A 16,507-nucleotide genomic window follows, 5' to 3' on the forward strand; every position below is an offset into this window, starting at 1 on the left:
GGAAGGTGGTGGGTAGTCCTATGGGCTAGTCTGGCTTTGGTCTGGATGTGAAACTATTCCCAAGTTTAGAAACACATGGGTCGGGTGGGGAACTAAACCAGGCTTCGGCTGCAGGTACGGTCCTTCTCCGGACGAGCCTATTCACGACGCGCGTACGTGCGTCTCGTGGGTAAATGCAAAGCTCTTTTTTTTGGCTCAAATACATAAATGCAAAGTTATTTTTTTCACCTTCTTAGGACAGACTACCTCAGTAGCAAAATATAAGACGTTAGTCAAGTCCAAGTGGGGCCGTTATGACAGATGGGGCCTACATGTTAGTCTATGCCCAACCCCGTAAAAAAAACCTCCTGTTACTGTCCATTGCATCTCTCATTTGGTTTGACAGTAGCCGGAGTTTTGAACAAAAAAATGAGCAAGATGAAATTTATTGACAATACCTGGAGTTCTCAATAATTCGTTGTTGAGATGTTAGGGCATATATCTGTAACGCCGGCCTCTAAAACGGACATTGTGTTTGTCCACGGACTAGTCCGCGGACAGTGATACGAAAGTCGGCCATCCAACCTTGCCCCCTAAATGTCTGCCTCTGTTTTTATCAAATACGCGAGCCCAAAAATCGCATATGAAATCTTCGATGAGTGGAATATTTAAATGCGACTGTACTTCTAATTTAAATATTACAACCCAACTAAAATTTCAAATTATATAGTTCAATCTTGAATTCAACCACACATGTTATAGTTGTCCCTGGACCGAGGGTAACGGTGGATGAAAAACGAACGGATGCAGAATGACTTCAAATGGTAAAACTGCATCCAGACAGCACGGTCCAGATGTTTGCGGCTAATTCGAGAGTCTGCTTTGAAGATGCCCTCCCCTCCCCCCCTCTCCCCTCGTGTTAACGGCCATAGTACAGTATAGTAATAGTAGTAGTAGTAGTATAATAACAATGGGAATCACTTGCAGATACGAGAAGCTATAAACAAGAGGAAACGCGCAGCAGTGACGCGGCCCTGACTGTAAAGCGTGATCCAATTCGAAACTAATCATGCAGACCATTCAAAAAACGGCAGCTAGCACACTCGTTGCCGCGGTGGCATGCAACCTATCACCTAACCTAACCTAACCTAACCAAACCAAACCAAACCAAACCAACTATGCGTCCACGTATGCTATGATGGCTAATACCTTCATCACAACCTAATTAAACCGGTCAGGATAACACTAATTTTTCCCGCCTCTATCTATAAACAATCGCCGCGCGACGGCACTATCTACATATTTTACCAGGGAGTCGAATTTGATTATTCGTCAAATCATCCATACTTTTGAATAATTGATCTACATTTTCAAGGCACGAGCACGGCGCACGCAAGCATGAATGAACGAATGGTGCAGTTTTTCTTGGCACTAAAATATCTTCTGCGCAAGTGGGCGCATGCATATATGCGTGTTGTTGTCCTGGAATTAAGATCGGATCAAAGCTGTAATCTTATTTCTAATCCCGCGGTCAAACGGCTTAAACAAGGCAGGATTCAATAATCGCCATTATTGAATCTCTCGAACGGGTGCTGTGCGTGGTGGGATAATGACATGTTTTTCTTCTTCTTCTTCTTCTTCTTGTGAATGGACAACGACATGTTTTTCTTCTTCTTCTTCTTCTTCTTGTGAATGGACAATGACATGTTTTCTTCTACTGTGCTATATATTTGTGTGCATTTTTTCTCCTTTTCCGAGTTTGAACACAGAGATATTTATGGGCCTCGTGTATCTCAAGCTATTCACAGAAGAGAGAGAGAGAGAGAGAGAGAGAGAGAGAGGGGAAAAACTGACCGCGTGGAGATGAAAAATCCACCAGTCTCTGCAGCTCCTGTACAATTTTGATTTTGGTATAATTATTTTTTTACTCTTGCATGGTTCGAAAAACAAAAGTGCGGCCTTTCTTTATGCATTTCTTTACTCGGTTATGGTTAAATTTCTACGGAAAATGATAATTCATTTATACACAATACAAACTCAAAATTTTCATCCACTCAAACTCATTGCATGAGCAAACACGATCCAAAAACGGTGAAGTGGGAATGCAATTGCAGGTGTGAGGGAGGCTAAGGCAAAGGCATCTTGTGTCTCTCCCCAAGAGGTTTATACGCCGCTCTTAAGTGAGAGGCGTCATTCTAATTAATAATGCGTTGATAACGGGACAAACAACTACACGACCTTCCTTCATATTCAAACCAGGGAGTATATTCTTCTTAGAAATTTCCCACCATAAAAGGAATTCTTAGAAAACCGGAGGTCGGAAATCCTGCTTTATAGACGGGGTTGTTTGGTTCGTAGGTTTTACATACAATAAAGTCGCCGTGATTCTCCACAACAACTCATTTCCACTATATGAAGTCAAAATTTCCGTCCACTCGAATTCCTTGGACGGTGCAAACACAACCCTAGAACAATGATGAAGCGGGAATGCCGTTGCAAACTTGGCTTCTTTTCTTTCCTTTGTTATTATTATGTTTTTGGAATCCTACGAATGATTACCATTTCTCCAGGGCAAGGATATATGCCAAATCTAGGTTAAATCTAATCCGATCTTATTGCTAACCTAGCTAGAAAGTTACTGGCCACTTCACCCGCAAAAAAAAAAAAGAAAGTTACTGGCCACTTGAGAATAAATAAATAAACAAACAACGGAGCAAGCCCGAGAGTAGAAAATATCGCTGGCGGGCACGTGGAAGGGAAGGGAAGGGAAGGGAAGGCCGTCGTGGGCCGAAAGGAACCGCGGGGAGCCCCGTTATGCGAAACCAGAGCTCCTCAGGGGCCAGGGTGTAAAAGGGCGGCCGCCACGTCGGACCCACCGACGGGATAAATAACGGGCAGATAGAGAGAGAGAGAGAGAGAGAGAGAGAGAGGGGCAGAGGAGAAAAATCAATCCACCGAGCAGAGAGGAGAGGAGCGACCTCCGCCGCGCTGCCTCGGTGTTGACCCCTCCCCCCACGCTGGATCCCCCCACGGCGGCGGGTGCGTCCTTCGGCGGCGGCGGCGCGTTGTTATGCCGAGAGGCGCCCAGGTCCGTGCCGTGCCCCGTTCTGTGATTCGCTCCGACATGCCGTGGTCTCCTCTGTTCTCGTCCCCTCGCGCGATTCCGGCCGATTCAGGCGCGGGGGCACGGTAGGGGCGGCGCGGGAGGGGTTTGGGCGATTGCCGGGGTGCGGAATTCGGGTTTAGCCGGTGGGATTCGCGCGGGTCGTGGTCTGAGATCCGGGGGGAGGGTTTGGTCGGATCGGCGCGAGATTCGCCGGCCTGGGATTTTGGCACTGCTGGTAGAATCCCGGGGAGGTTGGCGGGGGCAATCGGTGCGTGTTTGGCCGGTGAATTACGCGGGAGAAGAATCGTGGGGTCTGGTGGTGATCCTGGGCGTTCACCACTACCGTCCTAGATTTAGTCGAATTCGGCTACGTGTTCTGGTTTGCGTGGTATATGTTTGATTGATTGATACGATTCTAGTGTAGCCGTGGGCGGTGGCGGTGGGCGTCCACAAAAGGGCGCGATGCTATTGTTGTGGCAAGGATCGATTAGACCAAACTGTTGAGGCAGCCCAGCATACCATTGTTTCTCTGAATACATGTTATTTATCATGGAAGCATCCCATTGGGATGACTTCTTTTCTTACACTTGATGATATGCATGCGCCTCATGTTGTGTCAGTCTGCTAAGTTTGGCTCTCATGTATTTAGTTACCCCTTCGTCACATGTTTTCAGCTATTGGTCTCTTGCTTACGAACAACTTATGTATTCTTGCAGGTTTCAACACCATTCGCCTCTGGGTTTCTAGCATTCTCAGAAAGGATATGGAGCGCACCCTCTATGCAAGTTCCCCTGTATCCCACGTCTCGCTGCTTGAGCAAGTTCTTGGCTGGAGATTTTGTCTTTACGGAGACTTCCTTGTCATCTCCTTCGTCAATTGCACCTGAAGAACACACCTGGCTTAGCGACTACCGTGCCTGGTCCCATGCTACTGGACATTAGGGCCGACTAGTGATTGCGGTGCACATCTATTCGAGCATGGTGCGTCTCTTCTCTGGCAACATTTTCGTAATTTTTGCCGTGGCACTGGTCAGCCAGCAAAAGTTACCATCAGAACTTCTTTGGACACTTGGGATCTAACCCGTAGATCCTCCTTGTCGGTTACAAGCTCTAGGTATGCTCTTATCCGAGAAGCCAGTAGCACAATAATTTTCATGGCACTTCTGTTTTTATTGTCACTGTCTCATGCATCTAGCGCTCTCAGCAGGTTCTGGTTTTCTTTGCTTCTGTCAGCTCTCTTCTCCCCTATCACTGCGAGTTTTCAGTTTGTCCGGCTTGATCTTTGGTGTGTATAGTGTGCACTGTTCTTCATCAGGCTTCACTTCTGATGGCGTAACGTGAGGTATGCTTGAAAGTTTCGAATTTAAGCGGGACAATGCATGACTCAGCCATGAAGCATAATTAGGAATGTGAACATGAGCATTTCTTCCAACGGTCTAATCCACTTTGTTTAATTTCAGGGCAAAGGTGTTCAAGTTTATTTGTCACAAAGTATGGGTATTGCTTACAGACGTTTGAAAAAAGCCTGCAGTGACTTTGGTGATCTACTCTCCAAAGACATTCCGGCAATACGCGTATGAGTCTTGTTTGTGTTTATAGGACTGTTCAAAAATAAGGACAGCTTTGCATTCTAGCTAATAAAATGGAGAGGTGAATTGACTCTTTACCTCTTTTGTAAGATGATAATGAGCTTCCAACACTGTACATATTTGTTTAACTTTTCTTATATTTGCAATACAGGTATAACATTATTACGGAAGTGGGTGACGGTACGTTTGGTAGTGTTTGGCGTGCAATCAATAAGGAAAGTGGTGAAGTGGTATGTCACTCTGCTTGCCCAATATTTGCATCTTATGCATTACTCTTTGCAGTGGCAACCTTTGTTTATGTTGTTATGCCGGACGTTAGCAAGCTTGGGGCTGTTTATTGTATTTCTACTAAATAATGTGAAACACCTCCTTTCCAGTTTGTATTGTTACACTCTGATACATCTTCACGACTAGCCGATATTCTTATGTTGCCACTGCCATACCTGGATTTTCTTTCACCTTATTGACATATATGCACATGCCTGTTCTTCGCAGGTTGCAATCAAGAAAATGAAGAAAAAATATTTTTCTTGGGAGGAGTGCATCAATCTCCGTGAAGTGAAGGTATTTTATGTTATGTTACATAACATATCATGGAGCCATATTGCATCATGGCTTCCTTCACTTCATTTGATTAAATGTATGTTTCAACTTCAACAGTCCCTCCGAAGGATGAACCATCCAAACATTGTGAAGCTCAAGGAGGTCATAAGAGAGAATGACATGCTGTTCTTTGTTTTTGAATACATGGTACAGACTATTGATATTTTGTTTTGTTTTGTTTTTATAGTCAGTATAAGTTGACTAATGTTTTATGTGCTCTATGTGGGGTTGTTAGGAATGCAATCTATATCAGCTGATGAAGAGCAAGGGAAAGCCTTTTTCTGAGACTGAAATCCGGAACTGGTGCTTTCAAGTATTTCAAGCTCTTAGTCACATGCATCAACGTGGATACTTTCATCGGGACCTTAAGCCTGGTATGGCATATTCCCTGGACTCTGGAATTGTTAATAATGTTTATTGTAATTGGGGAACTATGTTTATTTATATGGTCTAGTGTTTTAGAGCCTATACCGATACTTGAAGAAGTATATGAAAGAGCGTTACCAGTATCAAAACATCCCTCGTGTTGTGTGTGGTTGAAAAAGAACAGTTTGAGAACATCTTTTGTTTTTCATCTTGTCATAAGCTGTGGTTTCATGCAAATTTTAGTTTGAACAACTCAAGAATCAAGTCTAGTAGCCGTGGATGGATAACCATCCAGTCGGCCATTGACCGACAAGGCTAACACTGCTAAAAAACAATTTGAGTGGTTTTATTGATCTTCTTTTTATTGATTATGCCTTCCCATGCTCTTGACAGAAAGTGTGCAGTAATGACAGATAAACTTAGGCATAATAGGGACACTTGAAAGACTAGTTGTATATGACTCTAACATGTCAGTAAAAAAGGAGTCAACAATCCTTGTTAGCCTTATTAAATGCTACTGTGTTCCGTTTGGAGATTTCAGATTGACCTTATTTATTGGCATTAGTAAATTGACCTTATTTATTGGCATTAGTAAACAAGAACCATCATCTTTTGCTCTTTTGACCTGTTGTTATTTCAGAAAATCTGCTAGTTACAAAGGAACTCATCAAGGTAGCTGATTTTGGGCTTGCTCGTGAGATTATTTCTGAACCACCATACACAGAATATGTGTCAACTCGCTGGTAGGCTACTTCAGTCTTAAACAGCTTAAATCATACTCCCTCCATCCCAAAATAAGTGTCTCAACCTTAGTACAATTTTGTACTAAAGTTAGTACAAAGTTGAGAGTTGAGACACTTATTTTGGGACGGAGGGAATAGTACATACACAGCACTAAAGCAAGGATACTAATGTTTACTGCCAAATTAGGTATCGTGCCCCAGAGGTTCTACTTCAAGCTTCTGTTTACAGCTCAGCAGTTGGTGAGTAGAGAATATTTGTTCCTTTACAAGAAAGCAAATTGCTACAATTTGCAATGTGCTGATTCCCTGTTGCTTTTCTAGACATGTGGGCTATGGGCGCCATTATTGCCGAGCTTTTTTCACACCGACCTCTTTTCCCTGGCTCAAGGTACACATGATCCTTTTTCTGCTGAACCTCATTTGGTTCCCCTATTCTCTTGGTTGCTGTGCCCAATTTAATTGAATTTTTTTAGTTTGGTCCTAATGGTTGCTGGGAGCTAAATATTAGCCAAAGATGCTGTTGATTATATATGAAATAACCATCATCGGCCATTTTAACAAGTAAAACCATTTTTTTAGTCTAGAAAGCACCCCATAATGTGAAAAAAATGATGTGGTGATTCTGTTGTGGTATGTTCTTCCAAGTAATTGCTCAAGTGGGGGCATTTTTGTAACTTTATTCTTTGTCCCTCAGTGAAGCGGACGAGATATACAAAATCTGTAGCATTCTTGGCACACCAAATCAGCATACTTGGGCTGCAGGACTGCAGCTGGCAGCATCTATCCATTTTCAGTTTCCTCAGGTAGGATCTTTTGATACCCTTACTCTCCAGTTCTGAGATTATTAGGAGCCATTGATGGCTAAATGCTGTTTCATATTCTCAACAGTCTGGAAGCATAACTCTTTCAGAAGTGGTTCCCACAGCAAGTGAAGATGCGCTGAACCTTATTTCGGTAAGTATCCTATCAGCAGTTCCAGTCTTCCCTAAAAGTAGTGGTGAAGTGATCATGTTCAGATAAATGATTAGCCTCAACTTTTACATTTGCTGCAGTGGCTTTGCTCATGGGACCCCCGTAAAAGGCCAACCGCAGTGGAGGTTTTGCAGCATCCCTTCTTTCAGGTCATAATATTTCCAATGTCTTTGCATGCCAGATTAGATTATGCATTGATTTGGTTCGTGAACCTGACCAGAATTGTTTATGTCACAGCCATGCTTCTATATCCCCCCTTCACTTCGTTTCAGATCGACCGGATATGCAACAACACCACCATCAGGTTTGTCGATTTTCTCACATGCACATCTGTATCATTTTCATTAGAATACCATTGTTGAAGCAATTCAAATAATGGATTCTGCAGTTGGGGCTAGAGGGGCTATGGACCAGAAGAATGCTAGGAGATACCCTGTGGGGACTTTAACCAACGGGAGACCGGCAGTCAATAACTCGTACCTGGGCACTAATAACGTCCCAGCAAGAGCAGCTGGCGTGCAAAGGAAGCTAGAGCTGGATCATCAGGTGAAACCAGAGGGCAACCATAAGCTGACGAAGGAGAACGCGATGAACCAGCCTTGGTCCCGACTACCACCAGCACCAGTGAGGAACAACGGTGAGTATTATTGTTAGTTCCTAAATCATGTAGTGCCGTACTTGGAATGGCGCCTCCGTTTTGTTTGAAGTCCCGGATTTTGCGCGTCTCTAATGCACATGATTTCCGTTGTGCAGGGAACTACCTCGCTGCAAAGGAGCAGATCCCTCGCGGCGGCGTGCCTGACATAGCCGAGAAGCTGTCCCAGCTGTCGATGGCCTCCACCACCAACCGGGCGCCGATCATGTCTTCGGACAGGTTTGCTGACCTGAAGGGCACTACCAGAGCCCACCAACCGGAGCCCGTGAGGCGGCCCGTGCCTCTGGGACCCAGGGACACGTGGCACGCCCGGAACGACCCCTTCCGGCGCACCTACGAGATGCCCGGCGAGAGGGCTCTCCTCCAGAGGAAGCTCGTCAGCTGAGGACCATCCCACCAATGCCCGCCTGCCTGCCTGCCGTCCATCTGCCCCCTTCGCATCATCGACGCCACCACCACCACCACCACCGACCACAATAATCCAGCGGCCTCCTTCCCTGGCGGCCGCTGCCAAGTTTGTGTCTCCCTTTATCGTTCCGTGTTGTGATGAAAATAAAAGCCAGTCTCCCCCGGTCCTGGCGTCGCTTGGAGGGGCGGGGAGAGTGAAGAGTAGTGCTGCGTTTCCTTTGGGCTTTCGAGTGTCGGAAACGTGGATGATGATACATGCTTTGTGATTTGTGTGCAAAACCAACGATTGCTCGCGTTTATGTGACGTTGTGGTTAAACTAAACTTATTGATGATTTCTTTGCTTGCTCGCAACCTCGCATGGTTAGACATGTCCAGCATCTGCCTGAGTGGTGTTACGCGGTTGCTGCTTCGTGTCCGTATTTTGTTTACTCATCATGTGGGTATTACTCTATCTGCCAGACAGACGCTGCGAGAGCTGTCCCTGTCATGGATGGCGTATTATTTTTCCAGTTGCGAGTACCGACGAGGGCGACGGCGACGGCGACGCGAGGGGTGATGGATTGATTTCTGTGGGCGTTATGTCATGTGTGTAATGTTTGACTACGTAGCAGCAGCAGCAGTAGGTAGGCCTTTTGGGACCGAGGCGACGTCCGCCGCTGCCAAACCTACATCTATCCTTTGGCCGCTCGCCTGCATTCACCAGATGGCCTGCATTCACCAAAAGCTGCCCCCTCATCACGTGCATCTTCTTCTTCTTGACCAGGAGAAACATCGTCGTCCCGTGTGCATTGTTTACGGCACCATGCTCCACGCTACGTGATGGCCCATTTTTCTTTCTTTTCCAGCTTTCAACTCAATAGAGGTTTGGCATTTTCATGGTTTGCCGCTTTACCACATGGTTCGTTTACGGTCGCAACTAGAACAAAAATCTTCATGCATCAAACCAAGCAGCCTCATGGTACATACAAGCTCTTTAGACCAAAGACGAGTCTTGTCCAGTCCACTACACTTTTACAGATCTAGATTTTAACCCCTAAGATGGGAGTCGGTAGATAAACACTGGAGTTTGTAATGCCAAGCCACGCTGGATGCTTTGTTATCCAAACAACCTTTTTACCTCGTAAGATCGAGGTTGTTTATGCAACGAAAACCAAAGAATCTCTCCAGGTGAAACATGATGCAAATGGAGCTTCAAAAGAGAAAAGAAAAAAGGGAACCCTGTTCCGCGCAATTCTACTTGCTCCTCTAGCTTCCTTTCTCTAGAGATCTTGTCCAAGTAGAAAATTTTCTTTCCCCTGATAAGCTACTTTGAATCAAAAAAATACACCTTTATGCAAATAGAAAAAGATGAATCAGGGCTACTGCAAGCTTCACAACACAAGACATGGACCGCGTCCCAGGAGATCTTGTCCAAGTAAGCAACATCGGATTCATTCAACACCGACAAATAGGCAGTTATACATTCCACAAGATGATCTACCGCAACAACAACACACACAAACTTGTCCGAGAGTGAGCGTACAACGCAACGTGGAATCTTGAAAACAGCTACAGGTTCCTCTTATCTCCGCCAACAACAACTACGCGCAAGTGTTTTGCTCTTAAACCGAGTTCATAGCACGGATACAATGGACACGAAGAACCAGGAGAGGCCACAGCGCAGGTACGTGCACGCCCTGCACCTGCCGCTCGCACCCGTCAATCACCTGCAGCAGGAGAGGAAACACAATGAGCAAGTTCAAAAGATATGAAGAGGAAAGGCGATGAGCAAATTCAAAATATTTGAGCCGCTCAAGGTAGACGACCCACATCGAGGCATTGGGATGGAGATCGAGAGCTGGGTCGTCGAGAAGGAGGTGCCGTTGGAGCGCTCGTCGTCCATCTCCGACCACGAGTCCCGCCTCCCCGGCCACTCGTCGAAGAAGGGCCTCAGCGGCTGGTTCTCCTGCTTAACATTTCCCATGAGCCCTGCCCCTCCACCTCCACCACCACCGCCGCCACCGAAGGAGCGGCGGTCCTGCTCCTGGGAGTGGGACAGCGAGGCGATGGTTACCTGCCCAAGCTCCTGCGACGGCTCAAAGTGGGAATACGAGAAGCCGCCTTGCATGAGGCCGGAATCTCTAGGTTTCGACAGTTGGTACGGGGGCAGGCTGGATCCCATTGAGTGCCACGAGCTGTCCGTTGGGGAATCGATGGTGAAGCCCCTGTTGTTGTTTCCTGATGCTCCAGAGAAGAAGCTCAGTTCACCCACGTCAGATTTAGCTCCAAGGGAGTATCTGCATCATCATGAAATATACATTAAAACTGTTAGTTTCTACAAGAAAAGGAAAAGGTGAACCAACCAAAAAATTTAGATAGGTCCAGCTCTAGCATTAGGATCCTTGTGGCATGAAATGAGATACAATAAACATGTGCTGGTGATAAGATCACAAGACAGTTCCAAGTCCGCAGTGGTTTATAGGGTGGACCACAACTTGAATGCAGAGCATCTTAGTCCGCAGCAAGGCAAGGTACTGATAACAAGCTGGTACACACTACACACAGTGTTTTATCTAATTTGAAAAGGAGAGCCAGTGAAAGTTTTTAGATGCATAAGCAAAATGCTCTCAAACTCTGAAACAAGGGCAAATCATTCAAAAAGATTTCTCATACAGCATATACAAAGGCAGAAGAGCATTGGCTTGCCTATTATAGGGAAAAACTACATTTGAAAGTAGACATTCAGTTGAGCTACGAAATGGTGTGCAAAAGACCACAAAGCAAATTACTCAAGAAGGAAGGAGCTAGACTTTAGAGATTATGTACCAAAAAAGTATAGTACATGGTACAGGCAACAGGCTGCTCCAGATTTATAATTAATTACATCATAAATGCATCAGTTAGGGTACAAGAGGCCAGGGAAAGTTGCTCTTACAATAATAACACTACAAAAAACAACAATATAGCACGGGCTACAGGTACAAGCATCACACAGATAATATGATTGCAGCCTCAAGAACAAGCCATAAAGTGTAACCGTGAGTACAAAAGGTCTCAGCTGTGGTAATGCTGATATCTGCACTAGCAGCGTAGAAAGAAATAAGGAAGATCATGGCGCTATTAATTATGAGACTTGGCTCTTAACGTACAACAAAAACAAGCATGGCAATCAATATCATGAGCAGCTGTAATACAATGAAAATAAGCATCGTTGAATCATGAGCCCAAATACTACAGGATGCAACCAAATATATCATGAGCAGGTCTATTGCAGCAAACATAGGATCAACTGATCAATGCTGGCAAGCCTATTTCAAATAAGCATCCACCATCAAGAATGAGGGTCAAAATGGGAGCATAACCATACTTGTTGCCGTATGACGAGGCGTCGACGTGCATCTGCGACGAGCCAGCCCCGCCGAGGGACAGGCCATGGGTCTTAGCCCCCGCCGGGAGGGAGGGGAGAGGCTCGGCGTCGCGGGTGGCGGACGTGACGGCGGACAACGGGGGCTGCTGCGACTGGTGCGCAGGGGAAGCAGACTTGGATTCCACAGGCTTTCTTGAACGGTTGCGGCCACGGTGCATGTGGCGCTCGCAGTACTTGGAGTCGGGGTGCGCCTCCTTGGAGCACCTCCACTTCTTGCCGTCGGTGCGGCGGCACCGCCACGGCTCCGGGTCGAGCTTCTTGCCATAGTAGGCGTAGTAACTCACTGCAACAGCAACAACAACAACAACAACACCCCATCCATGAATCAGCAACATTTAAAATAGATTCCATTACCATTGATTCTAATCCACACAACCATCACCATTCATTCATCCATTGATTCTAATCAAGAGGTACAGATCAGAACCAAACCACATTAACATCTCACCAACCATACAAAGATGCTTTCCCTTGGTCGCAGGTACGAGCAAAGAATCAAACAGCTAGCTTGCTTGACCAAACATACACATATATAAGCAAAGATCCATGTAAGTTGCAGCCACAGACATGTTTACTATCCATAAACATAATCAGCAGAGACAGAGCAAATCGATCCCATTATTAAGCATAAAGAACGCTCATTTCATTTCGCCCGAGAAAGAGGAGCGCTTTTTTAAGTGCCCAACAGGGGGGAGGGGAGGTCAGGCATCCAATCCGCTTCCGCGAGATTCTCGACAGCGGGCGAATAATAACTAAAGCGGAAGGGAAAGCGGGGGGAAGGAGGGGTCGCTTACTGGAGGGGTGGTGGTGGTGGTAGAAGGGCGAGGCGGCGGGGTTGGCGAAGGAGAAGGTGGCTCCGGCGCCGGCGGGGTGGGGGCGGATGGGGAGCAGGAGATCGGGCGGCACGGGCACGCCCGCCATGAGGTACTTGTAAATCAGCGCCTGCTGCTCCAGCTCGGCCCACTGCGCCGGCGTGAACACCGGCCCCGCCCCCCGCTGCATCTGCATCTGCATCTGCATCTGCTGCTGCTGCTGCTGCTGGCCGTACCCGCCCAGCCCCATCCCCATCGCCGCCGACGAGCTCAGCATCTCGCGGCAAGAAACCAGCTTAAAGCCTCCGCCTTGGAGCAAGATAACAACAACAGGCCCGGCTCCTCCTCTCGGCGCAAGGCGGGCGAGAACGCGCGGCGGTCAGGTGGGGGTTGGGGGGTTCTTGGTGGCGGCCATCAATGGAGGGGGGAGTCGGTGGGAGGGGAAGCAGAGGCAGAGCGGAGCAGAGGGGGGGGAGGGTAGGGGGGGGGATCTATTTGGTGGCTCCGACTCCCTCATCGCCTGCCTGTCTGTCTTTACTTGTACTGCCTGCACTGCACCACCCCAGGGGCAAAACTGCCAATTTTTTTTACTTTTGTATGTTTCACCTTTTCTTTTCTTTTCTTTTCTTTTCTTTTTTTTCCCTTCTTCCCCTGCCATCCATCCTGCATCATGAAATCCAGCCCAGCCACCACCACCCCTGCTCCTCTGGGTGATATGTGTCACCCCATTTGCTTCTTTTTTCTCAAGGTTAGGTGACATGTCACCCTTGCTTGTCATTGTGAAGATGTTATGTGTGCCTTTTGGGGTAAGAGCATGTGAGGTGCTTCTGATGGTGAGATATTTTTTTTTTGAGAATACGACAAAAGTGTACCACAACTTTATAGTAGGAAGAGTCCGATGCCGAACACATCCACCACTCCAGAACAACACACAGGGCTACTACTCGGCAGTCGGTCTAACTCCTCTCCTACTAGCTATCGCCCATACGTTCATCTCCTGGCAGATATAGGCTCTACAAGGTCACATTCACTCGCATTGCCCGATCTCCCAAAGACTTTGTCATTTTGTTGTTTCCATATGCTCCAACATATTAGCATGATGAAGGAGTCGAAACCCGTGTGGTTCTCCTTCGGAATCTGTTTACGCAAAGTGGACCACCATGCCTCTAGTTGATCATGGTCTATCGGCAAGATATTGAGCCCAATCCCCGCTCTATGGAAACAAAAGAACCACACTTGACGGGCATGCACACATTGCAATAGAATGTGATCCACCGTATCCTCCTCCTGGTCAAAAAGGTAACACACGACGAGCTTTGATCTTGCAGACCATGCCTAAACCTCCTGTCTGATGAATGGTGAGATACCGAACTGTGTGGTTTTAGAGAGCGGTCGTGGCACAGTTAAACGGAAAAGGCTAGGGTTCGTTTCGTTGTCACTTAAAGCAAAGCTCTTTCTTGATTGGTTGTCACATTGGACATACACAAATCTTCTCGAGCCATGGTAAATAACATTTTAAAAAAATAGTTTGGATTACTTATCACATGTATAACGCGGCATGGTCCCATTTTCGTGTAAAAGAAATCCTTTACATGCAAGACAACCTATTTGTCCCGTGCGTACTACTCCCTCCGTTCCTAAATATAAGCCTTTTTAGACATTTCAAATGGAATACAACAAACGGATGTACTCCCTCTGTCCGGAAATACTTGTCGTAAAAATGGATACAAATGGATGTATCTAGAACTAAAATACATATAGGTACATCCATTCTTCGAACAAATATTTCCGGACGGAGGGAGTATGTAGACATATTTTAGAGTGTAGATTCATTCATTTTGCTCCGTATGCAGTCACTTGTTGAAATTTCTAGAAAGACTTACATTTGGGAACGGAGGTAGTACTTTTTATTTGGATACTAATGGTGGCTAAGTACGGTTGAGATTTACTTGGATTGATTTTAACTTTTATGAATTCAATAAATATACTATGAAAAAAAACCATCACATACAGGAAGTTCAACATATAATATGCAAGGTCTCCTGAGAACCATTTCAAGCATCATTTTGGCAGCTTAAACTATTATTTCTCTAATGTGCATGTCACCTTAGACTATTCAGCTTGTGTAGCAGACACACTTAATTAAGAACAAAGAACAAACATGATTAGGTCGTCATAACTTGTTGAATCCACGGAGCACGATATGATCCAGCCGCAGGCAGCCTTGAAAGCATCCATCAGGGCCAATAATAATAATAATAATCTGATTCGCGTGATTTTGAAAGAAGGTCAAACAAACAAGATGAGAATACCCAGCTTGTCAAATCCCGTAGGATCTGATCGTACGAGCAAAAGCGAGATCCCCGGGCAGCTTCTTAAAATGCCGCGATTCAAACGACCAACATACAAGTCGATCTTCCTCTGAGCATTGCGGATCTCCCAAACATTATTGTTGTATCACGTACTGTACTAGTAGACAGGAAGGGATACTTGTAGTTGTACAGCAGAGGCCAATCTGCACAAGAGACCCAGGCCCAGACCCAGACCCCTCCCTCGCTTTGACCTCACCTGGCCCGTACCCCGCCTTCGCATTTGCTTCTTGCCTGCGGCACTACCACACACACACACACACACGCAGGTCTAGTAGAGGCCTAGAGCAGCTACAAAGATCTCTCATGCAGACTTGAAGCATAAAAAATTGCTGCTGTGCTATGCCAATCCACCCCATCCCCTGGCTGGCTGGGGAGGGGAGGAGAAAGATGAACATGAGAGCTGGAGAGGGCAAGGGACAGGAGATGCAGAGGCATTCAAGGTTCTGGGTCATTTGTACGGTTGCTATTACTGCTGGCTACCATGACCACCCTAACCTATCACATTTGAATACTTGAGTGGTACAACTACCTGCATACTCTTGCTGAAGCAAACCAAACCCTAGGTATTACTTCTCCTAAATGGCCCTTTCCCAGACTTAATTGCTTCACCGGTCCCTCCAAAAACTTATTTCGAAATCTGGCGCCGTGTAGACGCCGATACGTTTGGCGTTTCTAATGCACACGGTGACGCCAGATGATTTGGCGCCGACACGTGTATTAGACACGCCAGACGGTTTGGTGTCTATATCAGGGGCCAGATTTTGAAGCAAGTTCTTGGTTCTTGGAGGGGCCAATGAAGCAATTAAGTTTAGGAAAGGGCCATTTAGGAAAAATAGTAGCACTAGAAAGCATAGCTCACCCTCCTCCAGGTCTGGTCTATCCTATCACATTCTATGGGGAGGTAGGGCATGCCCCTACCAGCAGCATAGTACCACCATGCAAGCGAGGCAGGAGAAAGAAAGAAAATTTAGCCTAGGCGCCTAGCAGGAGAAACATGCATGCACACATAGCTGATGGCCCCCTGTCCGGCTTGCAACAGCAGCTGAGGAGACCACAGCGCCATTAATGGGGACAAAAGGACACACACACACACACAAGGCTGGATTGAATTTTACATGTGGGGGGCACAGCACAGCACATATGATATGATACACACCCTACATCACCACTAGCAGTACAAATGCTGCCGCGGTTTTGGGACCAGCCGGTCAAAACGAGGCAGCAATGAGGTGAGGGCAAGAAGAAGACACCAAAGCCTGCAAACCTGATTTATGGAAGGGGCTGGGGGAGTAGTTAATGGTGGTCCGCTCAGATCCATCATCCATGGCTTTGGGCTTCTTGGCTCCCACCTCCCGGCTCCGGCCCAAGCCGGGCAGACAAACCCCCGGCGACAATCGCCGAGATCGTCGGAGGAGCTTGAGTGGTGACCTGACAGCATCGGCGTGCCGAACCTGAAAAAGAAGAAGGAAAATCCCCATTGCATTTCGAGTGAACCA

General features: G+C 46.5%; 2 protein-coding genes across 6 annotated transcripts; one reads left to right on the top strand and one right to left on the bottom strand.

Moving 5' to 3' along the window:
- The first annotated feature begins 2,894 nt into the window (after window positions 1-2,894).
- LOC123149785 (cyclin-dependent kinase F-4) lies at window positions 2,895-8,772 on the top strand. 5 transcript variants are annotated; one of them, XM_044569524.1, is made up of 17 exons: window positions 2,906-3,067; window positions 3,802-4,198; window positions 4,292-4,426; window positions 4,545-4,734; window positions 4,825-4,903; window positions 5,169-5,237; window positions 5,334-5,423; window positions 5,512-5,650; window positions 6,283-6,385; window positions 6,573-6,625; window positions 6,707-6,773; window positions 7,080-7,188; window positions 7,274-7,339; window positions 7,438-7,506; window positions 7,595-7,661; window positions 7,746-7,994; window positions 8,111-8,772. In XM_044569524.1, the coding sequence occupies exons 4-17, from the start codon at window positions 4,727-4,729 to the stop codon at window positions 8,395-8,397; spliced, it is 1,455 nt and encodes a 484-aa protein (XP_044425459.1). In that variant the 5' UTR covers window positions 2,906-3,067; window positions 3,802-4,198; window positions 4,292-4,426; window positions 4,545-4,726; the 3' UTR covers window positions 8,398-8,772. The 5 variants fall into 5 exon arrangements, with proteins under 5 accessions (XP_044425456.1, XP_044425459.1, XP_044425458.1 ...); XM_044569521.1 differs by having other exon boundaries at window positions 2,895-3,067; window positions 5,169-5,423; XM_044569523.1 differs by having other exon boundaries at window positions 4,280-4,426; window positions 5,169-5,423.
- A 1,064-nt stretch (window positions 8,773-9,836) lies between these two features.
- On the bottom strand, window positions 9,837-13,107 carry LOC123149787 (growth-regulating factor 5). Its single transcript, XM_044569525.1, has 4 exons — window positions 12,622-13,107; window positions 11,768-12,110; window positions 10,231-10,697; window positions 9,837-10,127 (listed from the first exon to the last, which is right to left on the bottom strand). The coding sequence occupies exons 1-4, from the start codon at window positions 12,914-12,916 to the stop codon at window positions 10,120-10,122; spliced, it is 1,113 nt and encodes a 370-aa protein (XP_044425460.1). The 5' UTR covers window positions 12,917-13,107; the 3' UTR covers window positions 9,837-10,119.
- Window positions 13,108-16,507: the final 3,400 nt, after the last annotated feature.

This window comes from Triticum aestivum, chromosome 7A (assembly GCF_018294505.1).
Source record: "Triticum aestivum cultivar Chinese Spring chromosome 7A, IWGSC CS RefSeq v2.1, whole genome shotgun sequence".
Classification (NCBI taxonomy): domain Eukaryota; kingdom Viridiplantae; phylum Streptophyta; class Magnoliopsida; order Poales; family Poaceae; genus Triticum; species Triticum aestivum.

Excerpts from the sequence above, each read along its gene's own strand:
- LOC123149785 (XM_044569521.1), top strand. Across the intron at positions 7,507-7,594 it reads TGCAGCATCCCTTCTTTCAG|CCATGCTTCTATATCCCCCC; the intron begins GTCATAATATTT and ends TTTATGTCACAG. Across the intron at positions 7,662-7,745 it reads TGCAACAACACCACCATCAG|TTGGGGCTAGAGGGGCTATG; the intron begins GTTTGTCGATTT and ends TGGATTCTGCAG.
- LOC123149787 (XM_044569525.1), bottom strand. The coding sequence starts at position 12,916 with ATGCTGAGCTCGTCGGCGGCGATGGGGATGGGGCTGGGCGGGTACGGC. Across the intron at positions 12,111-12,621 it reads CCACCACCACCACCCCTCCA|TGAGTTACTACGCCTACTAT; the intron begins GTAAGCGACCCC and ends TTGCTGTTGCAG. Across the intron at positions 10,698-11,767 it reads GCCTCGTCATACGGCAACAA|ATACTCCCTTGGAGCTAAAT; the intron begins GTATGGTTATGC and ends ATGATGATGCAG.